Genomic DNA, 25,199 nt, shown 5'->3' on the forward strand with positions numbered 1-25,199 from the left:
GTCCAGATTGTTTTTTTTTCACCTCATGTTTTTTACTTCGCAGCTTAACTCTGTTCTTTACTAACAGGTTGATGAGATAATGGCAGGAAAAGTGAAGTGGGTAACTGACATAGAAAAATCAGTTCTAATAAACAACTTTGAAAAAAGAGGCTGGATTCAGGTGGCAGAAAATGAGGACTGGAATTTTTATTGGTAAGTACTGGTGTCTAAATTGTTGAAGTATTTAAATATATTAATAGCTTTAGCAACAGTACAAAATGCATATTTAGAAATAAAAGATGCATGTGTTAGCTTTAATTTGCTGAAGTGCTCCTGCAAGTGTAACATTGTTTCATTGCTTCTGTAATTTAAAGAATAAAAAAAAATAACACTGTTGCTGATCTTTTCCTTGGATTTGTATTAATAAATCCTGGTATCTGTGCAGGCCTGCTATCGTCGTTAGGATTCATGGGGCCAGAAGGTCCTGTCAGCAGGGATCCTTTCCCCCATCCTTTCTAATGACCTCAGATGCCTTTCCAGTTTCCCAAAGATTTTGGCATGCAGTGGAAAATGATTAACTTAGCAAAGAAGACCATCACTTCTGTGGATGCCTACTGTAAAAACTTCAGGCCAAAGGCTGTAGTTGCTGATGTGGTTTTTGTTTTGTTTTGAAATGTGATACCCAATTTTACTCCAATTTCTTGCACGCAGTAAGCAGAATTGTTCCTTTATGATTGAAGGGGTTCTTTGACCTGAACAGAATCTTTGAAACGTATCTTTCCCTCAAATTTTTAGCATACACATGTTTGTGTATGTTGACAACATAAGGAAAATGATCCATGGTTCTGGTATATGATACAGTATTATTTTATCAGTGTTGCAGGGGCTTGTCCTGTTATCAGAATGCAGACTCCTGTAATAAAGGCATCGAGAACTGCATTCCCCTTCTCGTCCTCAGAAAAGATTTACATGCAGACTTATTCAATATTTCAGTACATTCAGTACGAATGTAAAATTAAATCAAGATAATGGATTTGTTCAATACAAGACGAAGAGGGAGTTGGCCCTTTGGGGAAAAACTAGCGGAGCTCATTGGGAAGGCTTTAAACTAGGTCTGAAGGGGAACAGAGGGGGTAGTGAGCCTTCCCACGATGAGATGTGGAATGGCATAGCTAGATTAGAGGGACAGGGTGCTAGTAGGGGCCTTGAAGGACCCACTGCCTTGAGAGGTGCTGGCAACACTACAGCACGTACAAAATCCTGTGATGGCGTAGTGACTGCTGGGGCAGTAGCAGAAGGCAATGGGGAAAATCAAGGGAGATACTTAAAGGATAACTCCTTTATTCCTTTTAAGGAGGTGGCAGGACCAGCTGCCCAGCTGAAGAGCTTCTACACCAAAGAGCACAGCTTGGCTAATAAACAGGGGGAGCTGGAAGCTACTGTGCGACCAGAAAATTATGGTACAGTTGTCGTCACTGAAACCTGATGGGATGATTTTCATGACTGGAGTGTGGCTGTTGACTGCTGCAGGCTGTTCAGAAGGGACAGGAGGGAAGGGGATGTTGCTATCTTTATCAGGAAGGGAATAGAATGTAAAGAACTGCCCCTAAAGAACAGTCATGAGCAAGTCAAAAGGCTGTAGGTGACAGCTAGAGAGCAAGGCAGCAAATGGAGCCTTTTGATCAGTGTCTACTACGGGCTACCTGATCAAGTAGAGCCTGTAGATAAGGCCTTCTACCTCCAGCTCCAGGAGGCATTGTGATCATAAGCACTCATCCTGTAGGGGGAATTCAACTACCCAGAAATCTGCTGAAAAAATAGCCCAGCAAGCTGTAGGCAATCCAGGAGGCTCCTGGAATGCACTGAAGATGATGTGTACCCTTCAACATCCTTCTCTTCAAATTGGAAAGATATGAATTTGATGGGTGGACTGTTTCATGGGTGAAGGATCCGAGTTCCATGGTTGCAGGATCGAGTCCAGAGAGTGGGATCAATGACTTAACGTCTGGATGGAGATCAGTGATGATTGGTGTCCCCCAGGGGTCAGTGCCAGGACAGATAATCTTTAATATCTTCATCAGTGACATTGACATTGATGATGGGGTTGAGTTTGCTGGTGATACCAAGCTGTGGGGTGCAGGTGCACCAGAGCGACAGTCTGCCATCCAAATGGACCTAGACAGGCTTGAGCAGTGGGCCTAGATGAACCTAATGAGGTTCAACAAATCCAAATGCAAGACCTTGCACCTGGGTCAAAGCAACAACCACTAGCAATACAAGCCAGGGAACGACGAGTGTAGCCCTGCTGAAAAAGACCTGGGGCTACTGGTGGATGGGAAGCTGGACATGAGCCAACAATGTGCCCCCACAGCTGAGAAATCCAACTGTATCCTGGGCTGCATCAAAAGAAGCGTGGCCAGCAGGGTGAAGGTGATGACCCTACCCCTTGACTCTGCGCTGGTGAGGCCTCACCTGGAGAACTGCATCCAGATGTGGAATGCTCAGTACAGGAGAGAATGGAACTGTTGGACTGTGTCCAGAGAAGGACCACAAAAATGATCCCAGGGATGGAACACCTCTCCTGTGAGGACAGAATGTGAGAGCTGGGGCTGTCCAGTCTGGAGGAGAGAAGGCTGCAAGCTGGCCTGGTGGCAGCCTTCCTGTATCTAAAGGGGAGTTACAGGATAGAAGGGGACTGAGTCTGTGATGATGGAACAAGGGGAAATGGTTTCAAGCTCAAAGAGGGTAGGTTTAGTTTGGATAAAGGGGAAAAAGTGTTTTAGAGCGGGGGCGGTGAGGCACTGGAACAGGTTGCCCAGTGCTGTGGTGAATGCCCTGTCCCTGCAGACATTCAAAATGAGACTAGATCAGGCTCTGGGTAGTGTGATCTGGCTGTGCATGTCCCTGTTCATTGCAGGAGAGTTGGACTACATGGCCTTTAAAAGCCCCTTCCAACTCCAAGGATTCTCTGATTCTAAAACTGAAATGCCATCACAGAATGCAATAATCTATGGGGGCTGCTCCGAAAGTAATGCCTCCTGTTTTGTTAAGCCAGCCCATGATAATATAGGAGGATGTTAGTGGTGTGGTGGTGGGGGCTGGACCTTTCCACCAGTATTCCTTTACAGTTTGTTGCTATGTGACAGCAGCAGAGGAACAGTCTGACCAAATGGCATCTGACATGGAAGTGCAAGTGAAGCGAAAGGGTGACATTGAATTCCTTTTTGTGGAAAAAATGGCACCCATTGACATTCATTGATGCTTGCTGAATGCTTCTGGAGTGGCTGTTTGAAAGGGAGGGTATAAATGGTTTGATATACTTAGAGGTGCTTTTTCTGCCATTTAATATGTAGGTTGCTCCAAAAGTAATGCCTCTATTTATTTCCATGGAAACTACAACAGGTACAAAGAGTACAAGAACACCATCTGATAGTGTAAATTCTCTGCAACAAATCACTATTTTTTTCAACGTAGTCCTTTTCAAATATGACAGAATGGCAGTTCATACTGCTGACTGTGCTTTTTGTTAACCACTTGTTAAATGAGTAGGAGTGTAGTAATCTGCTTGTTTTTAGAATGCAGCTGAGGGGAGGAGTGGGGGAGCAGGACACTCGTGGAAATTGCTGTGTGACTGATTTGGTTTTGTTTTGCCTTCTTCCTGGAACGATAGCCCTGCAGATTGTGAATTTAAGAATATTTCCTGAATGCCATCATTATGACACCTTTAATATTGAAAACTCTGTGTTTTTGACCTTACTCTTGTATTCTGTGAGAAATGAAGTAAACAGCTGATTTGGTGTGGTTGCTGTAGTATTCTGCTCTGTTATCTACAGGTGTTTTTAGTAAGATCTGTGATTCACTAATTTCCGTTCATATGCTTGACGCCCTCCAGAAGTATAATAGCAAGGTAACCAGTAGTGATGGTTTTGTGGCTTTTTTTTTTTAATGAGAGAAAAACTGAGTTCCAGAGAGAAAAGCAATAAATTAGAAAGATATTTCTGTAGCATTTGGGTGTGTAGGAGTAATTTGTAGACCCTGCTGAGGGCTGACCTGTCTATCAACAATCCAGAGTCTAGTAGAGACAAGTTTTTCTCTTTCTTGCCTCACCAGCTGCCTAATTTTATTAGTATAGGAAATGATAAAGCATCTGGAAAGATTTCATTTGCTAACAGAGATTCAGAATATGTTAGATTGTCACTGAAGCTAAATATTTTGCTATACAGAGCAAGGAAGAAGTGTGAGAGGGAGGAGATGAAGTGACGTGACTGCGTGGTGCATAGATACCTGCTGGGTTAAACCACAACAGTGACATACACAGTTTCAACTCTGATCTCCTTAGAGAAATCATCTGCTGTCTGTCTTTGTTTCCAGGATGAGTGTACAAACAATCAGAAATGTTTTCAGTGTGGAAACTGGTTACCGCCTTTCTGATGACCAAATTGTCAACCATTTCCCCAATCACTACGAACTGACCAGAAAAGATTTGATGGTAAAGAACATCAAACGGTATAGGAAAGAACTTGAGAAGGAAGGAAGTCCTCTTGCAGAAAAGGATGAAAATGGAAAATATATTTATTTGGGTATGTGGTTCTCATTATCTGTGTTAACTTTGCCTTCTGTGTTGTTGATAAACTGACGGCATTGTAACTTAGAGAAACAGAGCAGCACATTAATGAACATATTCTAATGTACGTGTTGCAACATATCTGCAGTGAATTGCTTGCAAGTAGTACAAGCAACTGAGATTACCCATTTTTACCAGTTTGTGTTCAGAGACATAAAACTGATGTATTTTAATTATCACATGCAGGTAATTTAGCTGCAGCGTAGCTTGTCTTCCAGTAGGGAAGGAATTTTGCTAGGTTTTCTGAACTTCTAAAGTGTTACAACACTCAAGTGGCTATCTGTCAGCAGGTGCTCTGTCAATAACAGTCAGTTAAACAGAATGAAGTGTACTCTATCCTAAAACTGTTCTGCGTTCTGCAAATGTTACTGTCTTCTTTAATTGTCTTTTTCTCCTTCTCACTTCCTACAAAGCTGTCATTAAAGCATAAGGAAACAGACAGGAATAGGGAAAATGATTTAAAGACAGTAGTAGCAAACATTTCTTGTGAAAAGCTTGGAAAATATAGCATTTCATAAACCTTGTTTTGAAGCAGAATAGCTAATGTTTTATAGATTTGAGAGAAACAGAGTGTGGGGTTTGTTCAAGAACTGCTGAAAATAGAGACAAAGGAAGGTTAAAAGATTGTTTCTCTCATACTACTACAGCAGTAATGTGGTTCTGCCACTGTCTACTTGCAAGCATTCAGGAATATTCAAAGAGAAGAACACATCCTCTTTGTGTGTGTTAAATTTGTATTTAGATGTGGTTAGGTAAGTAAGTGCTTAATGAAAACTGAACTTATCAGTGCAAAATTAATTGAAGAAACATGGGTGAAGTGATCATGAAATGGTTATGTCAGGATATACAAGAATAGATTTGTAAGTGTGTGTGTATATATATATATAGTTTTTAAGTGGGAATATTATGGGAGTAACATATTTTGCTCTAATATCATTGGTGGTACAGAATGACCCTGGAACGTCATATCAAAAAAAGGCTGGAGTTTCTTTAAATCAAATCTGGGAAGGAAAAAAAAAATCTGGAAATCCTATACTGGAGCAAAAACTTAAATAAAAATAATTTTTGGCAGAAAGGCTTCTGCCAGAATGGGTAAGCTTTTCAGAAGCAAAATTTAGGGGAAGTTGGAGAACTGATAACAACTACTAAGAAATAAAATTTAAAAAGCAAGCAAGCATCAAAACAATAGACTGGGGGAGAGAAGAGCAAAGTTGTCTTGGAGGTCAGCAAACGTTGCAGTGGAATAGAGATGGGGACATGCTGAGTTGATTTACATCCAGGGAAAGTGAAATGAAATCACTGTTCATCCATGTAAGAAAGAAGTAGCGCTATATGGGCAGGACTGAGAATAATCAGATAGCAAAAAGCACGAAATACCTCTCTTTAGATTAGCAAGTGTGGTAACACTGAGTCTGAGAATAAAGAAAAAATGACTCACGAGACTAGCACAGAAATTAAAAATTGCCACATCTGAAGAGGAAACAACATCAACATTTGGGTATTTGTGTGTACAGAGAGGATGACAGGATGGGATGGCTTGCAGAGTGGTAAAAGCTGACATATGAAGATGAGGGAATCTGCTAACAAGAGTTTAGTTGCAATGGTGTATAATACTATAATTGGGCATCATTTAAACAGAAGAAAAATGATTCAAATAAATAAAAGTTCACTAGTCTGAAATTAGCAGCATACTAAAGCCATTCTTTAAGTAAAAATCATAAACTAAATGAAATAAAAAGCAGCATGTGTTTTATTGGAAGTTGATCATGCCAGATTAGAAAAACTTGCTCTATAATAATGAAGATTCCTCTTTAGATGTACTGTCCTTAATGGTGCACTCTTTTTTTCTTTTTCGACTCAGATTTTGTTCCAGTAACTTTTATGCTTCCTGCTGATTATAATCTCTTCGTTGAAGAATTCAGAAAGAATCCTTCCAGCACTTGGATTATGAAACCTTGTGGTAAAGCTCAGGGAAAAGGAATATTTCTAATCAATAAACTGTCTCAAATTAAAAAATGGTCTCGAGATAGCAAAACATCCTCGTAAGTGCTTAAAAACTAAACCCATTCTTGTTCTTCTATAATCAGATGAACCACATCAGCGTGCTGGTAGTCTGATGCATGGGAAAGTTATTGTGCTGTTATAGCTTTGTCATTATATAGATAGTTTTGCATTTAATCTCAGTTATCTGACTTTGTCATTTAAACAGGTCTTAATATGGCTTATGTTGGTGTGAGAAGATATAAAGAACAGTTAGAATAACTATTCTCTATTAAAAAAAAAAAAATGCTTTCAGTGTCTTTGGAATAATGTGCAAAAACAAATTGTTCTGCTCTAACAGGAAGTGAAGACGAAAATCTTTCCCTGAGCAATTTGTATCATGATTTTATTGAATACATATTGATTTACTTCTTAAATTAGTGCAGAGGAGGAATGTGTATGCATGAAATAAATCCATTATCTGTTTGAGCACAAAGGAGTACACCTCATGTTGGTGTCCTGCTTTCAAATGGACTTAATGGTGTAGCAACCTATGCTTTTCTCTGACTAAAAAGTGTTTTGATCTCAAAGCTAATGCTGATTTTTTTCCTGTTACAAGCTGACTGGCTGAATACCCCTTGAGACATTTTTTTCTGTTTATCTTGGAATCTGAAGAATGTCACAATCTGAAAGCTAGCTTTTCACAGTGGTTTGCCTTGGCAAACCAAGCATAAATACAAACATTCTAGGAATATAAGGCCCTGAATAATGAAGGTAATGTAATACATGCTTCTTGCTTGTCTGTAGACAAGCTCTAGATGTTCTCAAGAGAAGAGACTGGTGTGTAGAACTGCTTTCTGAGTGGCTCAGTTAGCTGCCCTGCCCAATTCAAAACTGAGTTTTAATGGTTAATTGATACTGGTCTTTAGGTTTGTATTTTAGACTTGCCGTTTTTTTGTACATAATGCCTGCTGCCAAGTGTGTTATTGTTAACCAGTATAACTTTGTACGGTTATTTTGTCAGTAAGGTGCAGGATTTCTGTTAATTCAGAACTTACAAACTGTTTACTTATGTGTTACAGGTTTGTATCTCAGTCTTCCAAGGAAGCCTATGTGATTTCTCTCTATATCAACAATCCATTACTGATTGGGGGAAAGAAATTTGACCTTCGTCTGTATGTTTTGGTATCTACGTATCGCCCACTGAGATGTTACATGTAAGATTGTGTAGAGATGTGTCTTATTGCAAGAGAACCTTTAACGTAGTCAAAATAATGTTGCCAGTGTTGCATAAAGAAGTTTAATGTGTACGCATATCCTCGGATGATCTTTTCCTTCCTTTTGACTGGGATTTAACATACCTCAATGACTTTTTGCATTTAAGGTATAAACTTGGATTTTGCCGATTTTGCACAGTAAAATATACACCAAGTACGAGTGAACTGGATAACATGTTTGTACATCTTACAAATGTTGCCATTCAGAAACATGGGGTAAGTGTATCAAGTTCTTAGGTGCTATTCTCCAACAAGACTGATTTTCTTAAGCTGTCCCAAATAATTGAATAAGAAGGCTCTATTTGTCATATTCTTCATCATCTTGCAATTAAAATGTCTCAGCTTGACCATAAAAAAAAAAGTTTTAGAAGACTGCAGATAAAATGTATGCAAGATAAGGAAATGCAAGTTCTGTAATTGACTGTGATGCCTTCAGTCTTGACTTGCAGTAGTTGAAAGCAATTTCTTTCCAAGTCTCCTGTCATTTAAATGCTAATGTACTCACTTAGCAATTGGTTCCGTGAGCAGTGGAATTAATGAAGCCCGGTTATGGTGGATCTGCATTTTATAATGGTACTTGAAGATCTCCTCTTCCCTTTTTCTTGGCCATGCGGTTAATTCAGCTTTCCTCTTTTCCAGCACTTATTTATGACAGTGGCTTCCAGCATTTTCATATGTTCCCACCCTCTTTCTCCTCTGTGTAACAAAGGGAGTGTGCATTTGTGGACTTGTGATAAATGTTTGCTTCCTGGCCAGCTAGTGGCTTCCTCTGGAAAGCATAGAGATAGAATTCAGCCTGCGCAATTGTTCCATCCTCTAATTTGCTGTTGATATTCTTAAAATGAATGTGTGGAAACCTGATAGCTTTGACAGCATCCAAATAAGCTGATATTCCCCAGTAGGAGGAAAGGCAAGTGGGTTAGAGGTAACATTAACAGTTGGACATGTAGTATAACTGCCTGAGCCTTGTTTCTTCAGGGAATCCACTTGATGATGATTATTGACCTGTTTGCCTTTAGCAGAGGACTGCGTTTTGTAAAACGTGCCTCTGTTACAGGAATTTAAGCTGTTGTTTCACTTCCTAATCTTGTGGGTTTCATTTTTTTAAGGGCACTGAAAATATGTATGTATACATGAGTGTTTGTGTATATACACACACATGGACACTCACAAAACAAACATGCTTTGTCTGTTATTGCTTTGTAAGATGTGCAGCACAGCAGAGCTGTTTTTTATCTGGATATTCCTGTAATAAGAGTTTCAACTGTGAATGTCACTTATGATGGTAAACATAAACCAGAGTAAGTGTGAAAATATGGGGGTTTTTTTGGTACTGAAAATATTTTCTTGCCTGGGTGCTCATTTGTGAATTTGAGATGTTATGATTTGAAAAGGCAATGAGAATTAGTTGGGGTGAAAGTAATTCCCATACAGTGTAGAGTGTAAGTCATGGTTTTGTTGCCAGCAGCAGAGAAGAGATGAGGCATATGGTGTGCTGCCCCTCCTGTTATCATTCAGCCTTTCGTCTTCCATTTAAAACCTGTCTGCAACTTTGGAGGCAGCTGAGCCGTACAGTTTAGAATAACCTAATTTGAACTGTCAAGTGATTTATCAAAGTTATGATAAGGTCTGGAAAATCTTTTAGGTTCTTGCCCTTCAACTCTACCCTAAACCCTGCGTGAACTCTGGAGTACTGTGCCTGTACCACACAAGCTCGTGGGAAAGCATCGACAAATTGAAAAGCTTATAATTCAGATTCAGGGAGAGAGAAAGGTTAAAGAAAAGAAAGGAGGGTTAACTATGCCCATTGGAATGTTTCTGCTAGAAAATATGATTGTACTTAGTTGTTCACTGTGTGTGTAATGCAAGCAAAGTGAAAGTGATTCTTCTACTTCATTGTTTTCACTTAGTGATATTCCATGTTGCCTGCAGTATTATTCTTTGTTTCGGTATTTGTAACAACACAGCTGTGATTGTGCAGAGCTCTGTCCACTTGCAATCTATTTTGATTTTGAGTACTTATTTTGAAATGCGGGGAGGGTTGAAAAGTTGATCTCTGTCCTCTTTCTGGAATCTGTGATCTTAAGACATTTTGTCCATGGAAAGAGTGCTGAGAGCCACGTTTCAGATCTTTATTTGTCTATCAAATTTACTGTGGGGGGAAGTTGTAGGAAACAAACAAAAAAACCCTGAAAATTGATGAGAGGTTTCTCTGACCTTGTTTTAGAGGATGAAAAGTTTGATTCTTCTGACAACTTATCCTACTGTAGGCATTCCGTGTTTTAGAACTCAGCAGGTGTAGAGTCATTAACTCTTTTGAAGAGAATCTTCAAAAAGGGACAAAATGTTTGTCCTGTGAGCTATTTGAGAGCTGAATGTGTCTTTCCATCAGTAAAAATACCTTCACTTTGCTTTTGTCTTTCCATTTAAAGAGAATATATTGCAGGGCATTGATTGCCTCTGAAAAGACAAATATAAAGTAACCTTCTTTTTTCCACTATTCTGTTTCAGTAGTACTTAATGTGTTTTCTACCTTGAATACTGAATTACCTAAGAAAGCAGTATTTAAAGGTAATTCAGGTGTTATTTCAGTGTCTTCATGATTGCAGCTGTTGTCAGTTGCACCATTAAAAGTATATAATAGCTGTCTGTTTCCTGAAAGGACAAGTCCTTTTAAGTTGAGATTTATTGTTTGATGTGCTGTGTCCTATAATACTTGCAGCTGTAATACAAATGGTCATTTTGTATGGAGGACCTAAATATGTAAAACAGAGTAAAAACAATTTGCTGAGTTCATTTTTAAGGCGATATGTGCATGCAGGTAGAAGTGGGCTCTTTATGTGAATGGAACAAAACCGCTGAGCAACTTCAGAATCTTAAAGACTGACTTACTTCCTTAACTCTCCAGGATGATTACAATCATATCCATGGAGGCAAGTGGACAGTGAGTAACTTGCGCCTGTATCTGGAAAGCACCCGTGGAAAGGAAGTTACAAACAAGTTATTTGATGAGATTCACTGGATAATCGTGCAGTCACTGAAGGCTGTTGCGGTGAGTACTGTGCCTAGAATGCTGTCACATTGCTGCCTAGAATGTGACAACATCATGGCTGCAGGATTTTCATCAGAGTGAAAGTGAGTTTGCCCCCAGAAAAACCTGAAATGTATTTCCTGCTTTTTGAGTGACAACACTGACGCCAATTTCTGCAATTCTGTGATCTGCTGATTTGTCTGAGCTGAGTGAATTGGAATCTTTTGTGGGTGAGCATGCTGAAGAGCTGAGCGAATCTATCTCCTTGAGGGTCCTTTGAGCTAATTAACGTGACTGGGTACTGCCCTTGTGAATACTGCTGAGCTCTACCAAGGCCCATGATGTCACTTCAGCAATAATGTGTCAAAGAAAAAATAGCTGCAGGGGACAATTTATCACACAAAAAGTTGAAGGGTATTAGCTTAGCAGACTTGCATAGCTTATTTTCAGCTCTGCTATATAAGGGTCATGGAGTTACTCGTGAAATGTTATCCTTTTTTTTTTAATTTTTTCTTTATAATAGTTTTCTGCTTGAGTGACTTTCTAGCTTGGGTCATATCCCATGATATGTTAAAGAGCAGGTACTGTGCCATGGGACAGCAGGGGTAGCTGAAGAGCTTTCTGCTGCCAAGAAGGGCCTGTTCTCAAGTGCATGGTCTTGTCATCTTTCTTGGGCTGGTCCTGGCACCACTTTGAGTTGAATCAGCTCATTCTTCCAAATGAAAATTACTGATTTTATTGATGCATTAGTATTCTGCTAGTGTAATAAGCTGAATCACCTCGCTGAAGGATTGGGTGGATGCCAGAACCAGCACAAGAAAGAGGGACAAGGTCGTGAAGCTAGGATCAGTGGGGTGAGGCTCAGCCCAGCCTCTGCTACTATGCAATCACTTTTAAAACCAGATGTAAGAGGAAAAGGAATTTAATCCAAATGTTAGCAGAACCTTAGGAAAAAAGTTTTTGAGAAAATAGAGGACAAAATGTTTTGATCGGCTGCAGTGCTTCTCTGTCTGTCAGAGAATGGCAGATGTAACGAGAGATGCTCATTCCGCCTTTCCCGCTTTCACTCCCTAAGGAACTGAAAAGCTTTCAGTATTAGTCTAGGAGAAACCATGTCACCAACCTGTTACAAAGGTTTCTTTAAAAGATCTGATGAGATTTATATAAAAGTCTTGGCATGCATGCTGTAAATCCTTTGCAGAGGCTGGAAAACTGACTCTCCAGAGAGTGTGCTTCTAAGCACAACTTGATCCTTGGTCTCTGCTGGCTTTCAAGATCACAGATGACTTGAACTAACTGTAGATCTAAAAAGTATCTGGGAATTGTTTGACCTAAAATTTCTGCAGCGAAGGAAATGTCCACGAATAAGTCTTCTATCTCTGAAGCATAAATAATTCATGATTATGTGAAGCTGTGTTATGTACATTTTTAAATGTCCTGATTTCTCTGGGTACATGCAGGCTGTAAATATTCTTACTACTTTTGCAAAATATGAGAACACTTTTATTTTAAAACTGGAAAAACAACGGAGTACTAATGCAATTGGGTACTTGGCATTAATGCAGTCATTAATATTGAAATATTTACCAAGAGCTTGAGGAGAGAGTCCTGAAATTATTTTTAAGCTTACTTGAGAGTAATGTTAGCGTGTGTATGTTAGAGTTATGTTAGCTTACGTTGTAAATGATTTGTAATCACATGACTTCTAGCCTAGAAAGTGTGTAATCAGGTTACTTAGGAAGTTGAAGGTTTTAATGTATACTCTTGATTTTTCTAGCCTGTAATGAACAATGATAAACATTGCTTTGAGTGCTATGGATATGACATTATCATTGATGACAAGCTTAAGCCGTGGCTAATTGAGGTAAAGTCACACAAAATACAGAAATAACTTCCCACTGTTTTTTTTCACAGTATAAAACCAAGTAGATTTACATGTAGTCATTTCTGTTTTGAAGCTTTGTCTTTTGTTCCTCTAGTAAGTGGATTAGGCAAAATATTAGAATGTAAAATAGACCTTGTGATGACCAAGCTAGCATGTGCTTTTTTAAATTTCTATTTCTTTTGTCTTTTTGTTTGTGGCTTTCCCTTTTGTCTTCTAAATCCAGTGCATCCATGTAATTAGACTTCAGAGGCTATCTGAATGTTAGCAGCCCTGTTAGATACTCTATGAGTAGCTGGAAAAATGACTTGATGGGGAGTGACACTTGAAGTAATTGGGATGTTTGGAAGGCTTCTTTTATGAAAAGAATTTAATGTATCACATTTGGATCTGTACGTTCAGTGTAAATTGTATCTAAACATCTTCTCAATCTTTTTGAAGTGAAAGATCAAAGCTGTTTATTGTTGTGGTACTGTTTCCCCATAACAAATATGGAATGCAAGAGATATGTTAAACTAACCCCAGTTTCAGCCTTCACTAAAAAAATAATACGCAATTGAGTTTTTTGAATAGAGACATGGAGCATATGTTTCTTCAGCTCACAATTCAAAAGGGGAAAACTTGAATTAAGAACACGAATAAAAGCTGTTTAACTAGAAGAAACCTACAGATTCCTGTGTGTAACAAACACTGGAGTGAATCAGGCACTGAAATTTATGGTTTTGGTATCCATAGAAGCTTAGAAAACTAAACAAAAATTTCTGGCTTGTCTGTTTGACCCTGGGTAACTTAGTTTAAAGAAAAATCTTCAGGCTGACGCTGCAGACACACTTCAGTTTTAAGTTTAAAAAAAAAAATTAAAAAAAATTCCAATGGGGGATTCCTTTCAACATCTGAGGAAGTGAAAGATGTGCTTTGAGATGCTGATTCTTGATTGCTCAAATAGCACATAAAGTCATACACATGCTGCTTAGAGAACTATTCCACTCATAAAAAATGATTCTTTTTTTTTGTAGGTTAATGCTTCCCCTTCTCTTACTTCCAGTACTGCTAATGATCGCATCTTGAAGTATAACCTCATTAATGACACACTGAACATTGCTGTGCCTAATGGGGAAATTCCAGACTGTAAATGGAATAAATCTCCACCTAAAGAGGTTCTTGGCAATTATGAAGTCTTGTAAGTTTTAGCATTGTTTTGTATAATTGCGAATGTTTTTCAGTCATCTCACTTCTTTTAATGTGTAATGTAGACCAAAGAGATAAGGCAAACTTTATTTTCCCATTTTTTGAGGCTGTATTAGCAGCTTTGGAGGTGGGAGTGTGTCCTTCATTCTCTGAGGGAATCTTACTTGTCTGATAAACCTTTGTGTGTACTGAGCTTCCAGCAGCTTCTGCATGTGTAGAGTCTTAATTGTATTAAGTGCTATATATACACTGTAGTTAAACATAAAACTTGTATCAAATAGTTGTTACCCTTATGTTCACAAAATTGATGCTATTTGAATCTTGTAGATCTTAGATGTAATAATAATAATATAGTACCAGATATTTTTTTTAATTACCAAATTTAGTATTATTAAAGGGAAGAATCAACAGACATTTTTACATTGGAGTGCCTGAAGTATTAGCCTAGGATTGATCTTATGCAGAGGAGCACTGTTGTAATGACTGTATTGATTGCAGTTTCACATACTTACTGAGAATGGCCCAGTTAGGTTCTCAAATCCTAATGGTGCAGCTGTTTAGTATATCAAGAATGTGGTTATGTACATAGTCAGCCCAGTAGTTCATGCCAATCTTACACTCTTTCTAGATATTGGTAAAGACAATTAAATGGGTTGGCTGGATTATAAATTAATTTTTAATGTGTTTACACCTACCATGTAACGTTTTTGTACAAGAGTATAACTAAGCATATATTATGAATGCTCTACAAAATATGATAGTATTATCTTTTGATAATTGTACATAAGCATCTGTAGTCAATGTCTGTAATTTGCACAGCAACTGAGCAGTAAGTGTATACTGAGGTTATCTGAGGCTCTAATGGGCTTAGATATTTAAAGAACTGCTTGCCACTGTGGTTAAGTGTTACAAAATGCACGTCATTAAATGCATTTGGTTAAGCACGCTGTTGTTTGTTCAGCTCATTTTTTTCCTACTCACTCGGTGTTGCAACAGTGGAGTTTTCTAACACTGCAGTTAGCAATCCTCTGCTTGAAGCAATAGCTTAAGATTGGATTGAAGTGCCAGCAGTCTGATGTTCCTACTCTGCTGTGTAAGAGCAATATTGAGAAGGGCAGAAGTGCACATGAAATTTCACAAGCATGAAATTTCACGAACTCTGTAATTGAACCAAAGCTACCAAGCAGTCTGTTTCTTACCAAAACTAGCTGAGGATGTTTCAGTTGGTCTGTATTGTAAACCAAGTGGTAGTATATTACCTCGAATAATAGCTATATTTCAAACTGTGCACTCATAAACGTGTTTGTAGAACAGCTTGTGTTAAATGTCAGTGCTAAACGTTAAACAAAATAGAATGTGGAAGAATAGTGACTAGTAGGCTAAGATGCTGAAAAAATTCTGTCTTCTTCAGATATGATGAAGAGATGGCGCAAAGTGATGGTTCTGATCGTGACTTGCGAAGTCGTTCTGGGCAATCCACTGGAACAAAAGGAAATCGTGGGAGAGATTCAGGAAAGCCTGTACTGACCACCTGGAAATAATGATTAAGCAGAACAGCTGCTGAGTTGGTAGGACAGCATCATGAAAAAATGAGTTCATGAACAGATTTCTCTATTTCGCCATGTTGTGTGAGGGAAGCAATCAAAGAAAACAATACAGCCTTTGAAAATAAGTGAAATGAGCACTCCTAAACCTGGATCTTTATAATACATGCACTGACTTGCCAATTATACACATGCATGTATATGTATTTAAAAAGCATAATATATGTAATTAATTTAATGCAAGAATATTTAAGCTTGTAGTTCTCTGAAAGCAACAAATTCTACATTTTTAGAAGCATCTCTGTTCAGACGTTGGAGAAGCCAGTAATTATTATGAGGTTTCTTTATAAAGATGACGTTTAAGAATACATGTTCTGATATACGGAGCAACGAGTGTTCTGTAATTTATTTTCTCAAGTAGCTTATCTCTACATTCCTGTAATAAAAGAGATACAGATAATGGGAAAGAGTAGCAGTGGTGAGCGTCAGTATTGTCACAATGGTGGTTCAGCTGCTTGCTAGGAAAAAAAAATGTAACAAGAGAAAAAACAGCAGTGTATGGAGTTGAGACTATTGTCAATTAAAGTGGCTACAGATTTATGACCAGTCTTAGGTACTTGAAAAGTAAATCTTTACATGCAGGGCTTTTTGTTTGTTTGTTTGCTTTGTTTTTGTTTTTTTGTTTGCTTGTTTTTTTGTTTGTTTTTTTTGTTTTGCCTTTAGATATTTTGGAGCTGATAATTCTTTAAAAGTAGAAAGTTTCATGTAAACAAGGAATGTTTCAGGTAGTATGTTGATGTATTATTGGGCTAGCCATTAGTTTTTACTGCAAGGTAATTTGTCTTTGGAAAATCAGGCAGAACATCTATAACTGTAATAAATCTCATTGCTTGAGAATGGCTGTAAATTGACTGACTGTAAATCTTTACTTGCACTAGAATTTCTTCATGTAAGTACTTCTGTGTCTTTTTGTGTATTTTGTATGTACTACCACAAAAATATTGTTGCATGCGATAAACTATTTCTAGCTCTGATTTCAAAAGTTGTGATGATTAGATACTGAAACGTATAGAGCAAAAATAGGTATTTTGGTCTTCTAACAGCATAGTATATAAACTAACCAGCTGGGTCCATCAGTGGCTACCTTCACTCACATTTCCACCAGTTGTTGAGCTGTTACTTATAATAATGTCTCGATGTGCAGCTCTGATAATCTTTTTTCATCATTATTCCTCTCTCCTCACTCCCCTTCCCCTTTATTTTTTTTTTCTTTGATTATGAAGTGTTATGGAGAGGAATGCAAAAGGAGGCTTAAAGTTACAAATATTCATGCACCTGTAATAAACTCTAATCTGGATATCACTAATGCAGCAATACTCAATTTCTGTCTGTCACAGCAGGCTAAGTACTTTTCACCTTTCTGTGTGGCAGGGCTGTATAAGTGCGTACATTTTAAACTTAGCCTCTCCCGATGCCCTTAGACATGATCTGGGATTCATCCTTGCAAAAAAGAATGAAATACATGGACTGAGTTGGTCACTCCGAGTGCAATTTTCATCTTCATTAATCTTGGCTGTTTCTTTGAAATAAAGACCAAAATACAGCTGATTGTCTGGTCATTAGACTTAATGAATCTTCTCACTGGCCTTTACAAAAGCATATTCAATTTGGCTCGTGAAGTAAGTTAATATTATTGCATGGCAGTGAAGCTCTTCTAAATCCCAGGTCTCATAGCTGTTAGGTTTGGTGTGTTTTAATTCTTTTTTAGTTCTTGAGCCTGAGTTTTGCTTCAGTACTTGAACCTCAACAGGTAGGCCACTCGTAAGTAGATGTACAGTCAGATATTATGTGTTGTGTTAATGACAGGATACTCAGACAGACATTTCCTGCTTTTGCCCAAATTGGCTGTTACTACAAAGTATGTAACAAGTTGACAACCTTAGGAAATAATAGGCTGTAATATTCTGTAGTATGGTAGTATTTTTACAGGTAATGCAACAGGGGTGCTCGAATAGAAGGAAAACAGCTTTCTCTCACTTCAATTTCCACTGCTTTTAACTCCTTTCTCTAGTAGCCTGTGCAAAGTATGTTACTGTGGTCTTGTTATAACAGTAGTGCTTGCAATTGAGGCTACAATAGAATGATTACTCTTCCCCTTTATCTTTTTCCTGTTTGTGCAGCCTACACTAGTGGGGCTCTATACGGAAGAGGTATATTGAGAAATGCTGATTCTGCTGAAAAAGTCAACTGTACTATAGCTTTTTAAGTGTGCAGAAGCATTACATACTAGGCCAGCTGCAGGACTTGCAGTCTGCCTTTTGGGAAAGCTTAGCATGAAGGTAAGAACAAGTCCAGGTTATTAGCAGCTATTGGTGTAGGCGGCTTTAGAGAACTGTGTACTTAGTTGTGATTTCACAGTGAACCAAAACTGGTTATAATTTCAAAATAATGTTGTTCTTCCAAACTCATGTGTACGTGGTACTCTGTTGGCAGCAGTGTCTTTGCAGCTAGCTGATGAGTTGAATCATGGCCTCGAGAACAGACACTGGCAAGACATACCGAATAGGAACGGCAATACTTAATATTTTACTGATATTGAATATTTTCATTTGATTGATAGGAGGTTTCTAATGGCTTGGAAAGGACCCACTCATTTGAGCTTGCATTTTCATTAATCAGTATAATAATGCATCCCTTCCAGTCCTGACTTCAGAACAATCATTATCATATTAAATCAAAGTCTTACTATTGCTTTCAGAAAATATGGATTTCTATCTCATTTCTATTTCATTCACACATTTCAAGAGCGGTATTTTATACAGACAATATTTTTGTAGCAGAGCTATCAATTTGGAACAGGCAAATGCTTCTCTCTGACCACGTGTAGTAGTGGGAAAGCAAATTTCAAACACTGTATGTGAGGATGAAATGTCTGTTAGATATTTCAAGGATTATCATCACTACCTCGGTATTAAAACAATAATACTACTAATCGTAGCGGGAAAAAAACACTTCTGGTACTTTCACTATGTAGTAATAAAAAACTAGAATTTAGATGTCAAATGTTGATACAGTATTTTACACAGTTGTATCTTTAACCAGTGTTGGTAATTTATATTGCAGACACAAACATGGTTTTGTAATGCAGCGTTCTTTAAAGAGCAAGAAGTCAAAGAGGCTGCAGCCGTAGTGACCCTCTCTTCCTGATCTCACCCCATTCTCTTTTTAAACACAATGCACTAGTGATTAGAAATAGCAGGCTCTTTTCCAACAGGCTTTTTGTAGAGGTTGAAGTTCAAAGGCTTAACTATGTTATCACTTTTAATACATTGAAAAAACTGGGTATGCAAAAGAAGTAGTAGGGAACAAAACTGAAATGACGTTAAATAGATGATTAATAGTGCCTTTCTCATTATCAGTTACAAGCGAGCAAAAAAACAACTGGAAGCAAGCTGCAAGTCTTCCTTTTCTATAAAGAACTTGAAGCCTCCTCCTATAGATAAGTAGAATGTTCTTGTGAAAATAAAAAGTAGGAAGCTGCATTGTTATGTAATATCTATTTTCCTCCAAACTTTTGGTTGAAAAATACGTTGCTTCTTCACTGGAATTTGAGTAAGGAAAGAACTGTGTTCTGTGGTAGCTGAGAGTTTGCTCTGTACATGAAACAACTTGTCTGCAGGCTGCGAGACAGGGGGATGAGAAGGAAACAAAAGCAGTCATAGCTTTCTGGGAGAGAAGGGTAGTATGTGAACGCCGTCCCACGAGATGTTTGTGCGTGGCCTAAAAAGGTAAAGGTGAAACTTTCCTTTTGGTGAGGAGGAGAAACCAGGAAGGAAAATTTTATCTCATGTTCAAGATTTTATCACTGCATTTTTCTCTCCAGTGCTCCTTTAACTAAATCCACTGCTGTAGCAGGGTGGAAATAGTGCTACAAAGTGATGTGTAAACTGATAACAGCCTATGTGTAGCATCTATCAGTTGGAACTGAGGTCATTAGTCAGATGTGTAAGCAGTATGTAGGATGTCTACTATAGGATTTGAAGGGAGTTAAGTAAAGGTGTGATGTTAACGTGTGTGTTACGAGATATTAAATACTGTGTGGATACCTTCATGTGAATATAAGGAGCCTAAATTTCCAAAGGAGAAAAGGCTGTTTTACCTCTATTTGCTAGGGGTTAAATGGGTTTAATGGGTTCTGAGCAACTGACTTTGGCCCTAGGCCAATCATACTCATACATTTGACTTTAGGATAAAGAAATTGTTTTGAGTCTCATTGGGGCAAAATAAATGAGAAATAGAAATCCTCCGAAGTTCTCACTTTGCCTAATGTACTAACTGGCTGGGCAAAGCTACAATAAATGTGCTTCTAAGTCTTGCAGTTCATATGCTTAAGTGATCTGTGGTATAACGGCAGTATTGTATGAAGAATTAAATAGACCAGCTCTAAACAGCAATGGGAGTTGTTATAATGACATCAGTGCAGAAGGAGCTTATTGCTGGAATTGAATACTGGGGCTTGCTTCCCGGGCACTAACCTTTCTCCCTATTAATTCTTTGACATGGATGGCATTAATAAGATTCCCACAGAATAGCTTCTTTATGCAGCTTTAGGAACTTAACTAGAATAGAAGAAACAGTATTATCCCTAAAGCTATTTTGTTGCTGTTGGCTTTACAATAGAGCTTCAGCCTAAAATGCCCCTGTCCGGATTCACTTCCTGCTGTAAATGCAGCAAAACAATAGACGTTTCACAGAAGATATATAGCGCTGCACTTCAGCAGGAGAATGTGTCAGGCAGAGCTCATTTATCTGTCATCAAGGAAGGAGCTTTATTCTGTCAGGATAAACCGATGCTGTGTCCAAAGTACTTACTGTTCAGTTTATGTATGTGGAACTATAACCAGAAGGTAACTTTCGTCTTGTGCCTGCCTTATTAAAACAGCTCACTCAATCCCTCGGTTCAGTGGGAAGCACGCTGTGCCATCTGGTATGTGGGTACCACAATATAACACTACTGTCCATAGCTAGCTATGCTAACCTCTAGGGTTCCTTCACAAATAAATAACTTTATTCCTGGATTTCTTGCAGAAAATAAATGTGTAGAGCTGAGAAAAGCTGATTTTAGTCATAAATTTGGTAAAATTTTTGATTATTAAGAGGAAGTAGGAAGATATATGGCTGTCTTGGAAAGACTGTTTGTTTTTACTGAATAGTAGGAAGTTGCTTGTGCTACACTTTTGGCTGTTGTATTTTTTATTATTATTATATAATATTTTCTAAAAATACTCTTTAAAATGTGCTGTCAGAGCATAGGTGAGCTTCAAGAAACTCACCATACCTGGAGTAGTCCACAGCCAGATCATTTCCAATTGTTTTGATGACACAGTGGTATCCCTATCATTGATGTTGTCCTCTATGCTTTTAATTAACCACAAATTTTGTACCTCCTGAAAAGCACATCACTCACACTTGAGATAATCATTGGCAACTGTTGTGAAATAGAAAAGTTAGGACAGTATGAAGCTGCTTGAAGACATGAATGTGGAAGACAAGGAGATAATAAAGGATGCTTCAAACGAGCATCTCTTCTGTGAGATGAATCGTATTTGATGAAAGTTGTGCAGTTGAGCAGTAAAATTAATTAATTGAGTGGAATTAATTGTAATATTCTGAAATTCCGTGACATTGATAGGCATATATAACCACTAATGGGAGTACATTTGGAATCAAAATATGGTTCAGGGCTTAATTTAGGTCTTTAAACTGTAAACATGTAACACTTGGGATTTTTTTTAACTAGAGATAAAAATGCTGAAGAGAATGCAAAAATGTTACAGCAAGAGCCAAGAAAGAACAATCGAATTTGCTCTGAGGGAATCTCAGAGAAAATGCTAGTGCTTAAAAGGATATGTGAAATTTCTGAGGACAGCGGAGGACACAAAAAGTGTATTTAAAAATAGATTGTGTTAAAAATAAAAATAACCATGGGATACTCATCTAAAAGGAGGCAGGGTTATTTATTTATCTATCTGTCTATTTATTTATTTATGTACTTATTTATTTTCAGAAAACTTCCTGTCCTGCCTCTTGCAGTCCAAACTGCATGCCCACCAGTAGGGCTATGTAAACTGTCAGCCTTTCTTCTAAGATAAAGGGTGGAGACAGTCTTTCTCAGGAAGTTACAAACTGAAAGCATCCAAAGAACAACTTAATTTCAATATTTATGGGGGAGAAAAAAAAAAACCTAATCTGAAAATGCTAAAATCAAGATGAATAATATCATGTTAGAAGTATGATTCATGGTATCATTGTGTAATTTATGGCATCATCATAGTGTCATCGTGCTGGGAGGTTGCATGACTGGTGGTAGATATAATTAGACCGTTAATCTGTTTTAATTCACTTCAAAGAAGTAAATAATGTTTGACTACCCATGAAGACAACATGTAAATTATAAATTGAAAAAATAGTAGTTCATCAACCACTGAGGTATTTTCCTCCAAGCAGTTTTTTAAGTGAATGTATGCAGTGCATGTGGCCTCGAGCCTATATATATGTATGTATACATGCATTAAACTGTACTACCATCAGAAATGGATCAAATGGAGCAGCAACGTGTGTATTGACTGTAGTGCAGACAATTTCTGCTTTCAGATATGGAGGTAATTTACAAGAAGATCAATAGCATTGATCCAAAATGTACACTGTGACAACTTTGATAATATTTTGTTAATTGTTTCAAATGATAGGCTTGAAAAACGGGTAATAATTTTACAGTTAAAAAATGTATTCTTAAAGTTGTCATTGTTGTTATTGTCTTATTTGGTTCCAAAAGTGTCCAAGCCATTTTTTCAACTGAGTGTAAAAAGCATGGGAAATGTTTTGTATCCAGAGGACAGTATTCAGCTGCTTGAAAATGGTATTCCCTAAAGTGGTGCCTCAAGGATCCCTCAAATCTTAAACGTTCAAGCAAATGATCTTTTGGTGAATATTCTTTTTCTAATTAATCTGCTTTTACTTTTTGTCTTTAAAACAATTTTATATAATTTGTAAAGATGCTTAAGTGAAAAGTTGGAAAATACGATTGTTATTTCTCAAGCTGTATTAAAGTCTGAATCCTGCTAGTGAACGCTGTGTGTATTATTCATTTCTGATCATCCTCCGTTCCTTAGGAAGGCAGAATCAGTGCAAACACCATGTGAAGATGAATTCCAAAATAGCTGTTGCCTTTACAGTGTGACTGAGGGCTATATTTGTTATAACTATATATGTGTATGTATGTATATAGATATGTATACAAATATGTACATATATGTGCATATATTTATGTGCATATTTATACATAAGTGAAACGTATGAGGCTGTGGGGTGACCTCATTGCAGCCTTTCAGTACTTAAAGGGAGCCTACAAACAGGAGAAGAGACACTATTTGAAATGGGTAGAAACAGCAGGACAAGGGGAAATGGTTTTAAGTTGAGGGAGGGGAGATTTAGGTTGGATGTCAGGGGAAAATTCTTTACAGAGAGAGTGGTGAGGTGCTGGAACAGGCTGCCCAGAGAGGCTGTGGATGCCCCGTCCCTGGAGGAGTTCAAGGCCAGGTTGGATGGGGCCCTGGGCAGCCTGGTCTAGTATTAAATGGGGAGGTTGGTGGTCCTGCATGTGGCAGGGGGTTGGAGATTCATGATCCTTGAGGTCCTTTCCAACCCTGGCCATTCTGTGATTCTGTGTGATTCTATAAGCAAGACTGAGGAAACTCATACATGTACTCATAACTTGAAGACAAATAATCTGTATTCCTTATTTCTAATTTCTTGCAGTCAGACTCGGGGCCTGAATATACACATCTCTTGTAGAATTTAATTGCCGACCCACACTGGTCTAAAATATGCTGATTGTTCACAGCTGATAGCATGCATGTGATTGGCAGTGGCTTCCTGCACAGCAAAGTGAGCTTAGGGTACAAGTCAGTATCCAATCACTTCTATGTGGAACAGGGTTTTTCTTACTTTCCACCAGTTCCAGACTGAATTTCTGTCCTCTGATGAAGTGGAATGCCTTTTCATCACACCATGAACTTGGTTGTGCCAAAGAAGGAGCTATGACTTACCCTGAATTCCTGTTCTCTTAAATTGTTGGACAAGCTTGAGCATTATTTCACCATACAAATAGATGAATGACTGTTTTGATGTTGAGGCTGAATAAAGTCTAAGTGTTCTGGGAGGGGAGGGCTTCCAGCTTTGACAATGCTTTAGGCAAAACGGAAGCTTGGTTTGTATCTGTGCAGAAAGAGGAGTATTTATGATTGTATCGGTTGTAATTCTCCTGCAAGGAGAGCTGGTTTATGCAAAATTCCCTCTCATGTCTAATGAGAAAGATTGTTCAAAAAAACATGGATGGATCTCTTAGCAGAAATTAGAGAGGAAACAACACTGAATTTCAAGATACCTTCCCACAAACCTGAAATGTTAACTTTCAACATAGGACAGAGAATTAAGGGAGATTTAGGAGGGGAGAAAAACATTATACGTTTGAAAACAGCCTGACCAAAGCTCACAGTATCGCTAGCTGCCACTCAAACCAAGCTATTGAGGACAGGTAAACCTTACCCCAGCGCTGTGCTCACACCGGCTAATCTAAATTCCCTAAATTCCTACAAGTCCTTAAGTTAATGAGTCATCCGCTTAGTGAAAGAATAGATGAAGCCTTGGCGTCCGGGCCGGTGCAGGCAGCCTAGCGTGAGACCCGTGGTCAGGAGGACGATAGCACCGTCAGGGCTGCAGCGCAGCCGTCCTTAGAGCGGGCTGCCCCGGGACGGCGAGGGACCAGAACAGCACCGAGAAGGGCCGACGGGAGGGAAACCCTGACCCTGCCAGGGAACGAAGGGACGGAACAAGGTTACCGTGACGGCGTCCGCCTGGAACCTGAAATAATCCTGTCTAAAACAAATACGCCTAGCAGATAGGCGAGGGCCGAATAACAGATCTCCCCGCGATACCGCTCAGGCGTGCCTCGGACACATCAGCGCTACGGCAGAGGCTGCCCTGCCCTTGGCCAACTCAGGTTGGCGCTCCGCGGTCCCCCCGAGCAGGTCGGGAGCTGGGCAGCAAAGCCGCCGCCTGTGCCACACGGCGGTGCCAGCGGGCACCCCGTTCCTCAGGGAGCCCGCCCTGCGAGCGGGAGGGAAAGCAAAGCCTTCACCGCTCCCGGGCGTTAAAACCTCTCAGCAGCTCTCCGACCGCTGCCGCAACATCCCTGCGACGCGAGGCGCTAACGGCCGCGGGCGTCCACGGGGCTGCGCGCCCCGACGCCCCCCCCCCGCTCCCACCGCCGCCTTTTCCAGCCAGCGACAAGGAAGAGGCATTAACTGGCAGCTGCGGAGAGCCAATGGGCGGTGGCGGGGCGGGAACCTGCGCTCCGACCTCGCCCAATCGGAAGGCGGCTGGGCGTGGGCCAATCGGAGGGCGGGCGGCAGTTGGTGCGGCCGGAGCGGCACTGCCGGAGCGCAGGGCGGTTGCTCGCTCTGCTCTGCACTCCGCGCGCTCTCTTTCGCTGCCGGCGGCTCGCGGCGTTCTGGGGGCTGTAGGTGAGGGCGCCTTTTGTGGCTGCAGCCGAGGGGAGCGGCGCGAGGAGGAGGCTGGGGTTCAGAGCCTCGCGGGGGAGGGGCGGGCGGGGGGTGGTTGGGGCAGCCAGGCG

The 25,199-nt window shown here is 39.3% G+C and overlaps 2 protein-coding genes across 8 annotated transcripts in view; both read left to right on the forward strand.

Moving 5' to 3' along the window:
- TTLL1 (TTL family tubulin polyglutamylase complex subunit L1) overlaps positions 1-22,634 on the forward strand; it is a 28,897-nt gene extending 6,263 nt beyond the window's left edge. For all 4 annotated transcript variants that reach the window (XM_052690666.1, XM_052690664.1, XM_052690663.1 and 1 more), the window contains 9 exons: positions 68-192; positions 4,351-4,559; positions 6,465-6,645; positions 7,666-7,800; positions 7,968-8,076; positions 10,769-10,912; positions 12,669-12,755; positions 13,790-13,953; positions 15,373-22,634. In XM_052690666.1, the coding sequence (XP_052546626.1) occupies positions 80-192; positions 4,351-4,559; positions 6,465-6,645; positions 7,666-7,800; positions 7,968-8,076; positions 10,769-10,912; positions 12,669-12,755; positions 13,790-13,953; positions 15,373-15,502 (1,272 nt within the window). In that variant the 5' untranslated portion in view covers positions 68-79 and the 3' untranslated portion in view covers positions 15,503-22,634. The remainder of the gene's footprint in view (positions 1-67; positions 193-4,350; positions 4,560-6,464; positions 6,646-7,665; positions 7,801-7,967; positions 8,077-10,768; positions 10,913-12,668; positions 12,756-13,789; positions 13,954-15,372) is intronic.
- A 2,326-nt stretch (positions 22,635-24,960) lies between these two features.
- Positions 24,961-25,199, forward strand: part of PACSIN2 (protein kinase C and casein kinase substrate in neurons 2) — a 58,875-nt gene continuing 58,636 nt past the window's right edge. For all 4 annotated transcript variants that reach the window (XM_052690652.1, XM_052690660.1, XM_052690661.1 and 1 more), the window contains exon 1: positions 24,961-25,089. The gene's annotated coding sequence lies outside the window, so the exon portion shown is untranslated. The remainder of the gene's footprint in view (positions 25,090-25,199) is intronic.

The sequence above is a fragment of the Tympanuchus pallidicinctus genome, unplaced genomic scaffold (assembly GCF_026119805.1).
Source record: "Tympanuchus pallidicinctus isolate F22 unplaced genomic scaffold, pur_lepc_1.0 scaffold27, whole genome shotgun sequence".
NCBI lineage: Eukaryota > Metazoa > Chordata > Aves > Galliformes > Phasianidae > Tympanuchus > Tympanuchus pallidicinctus.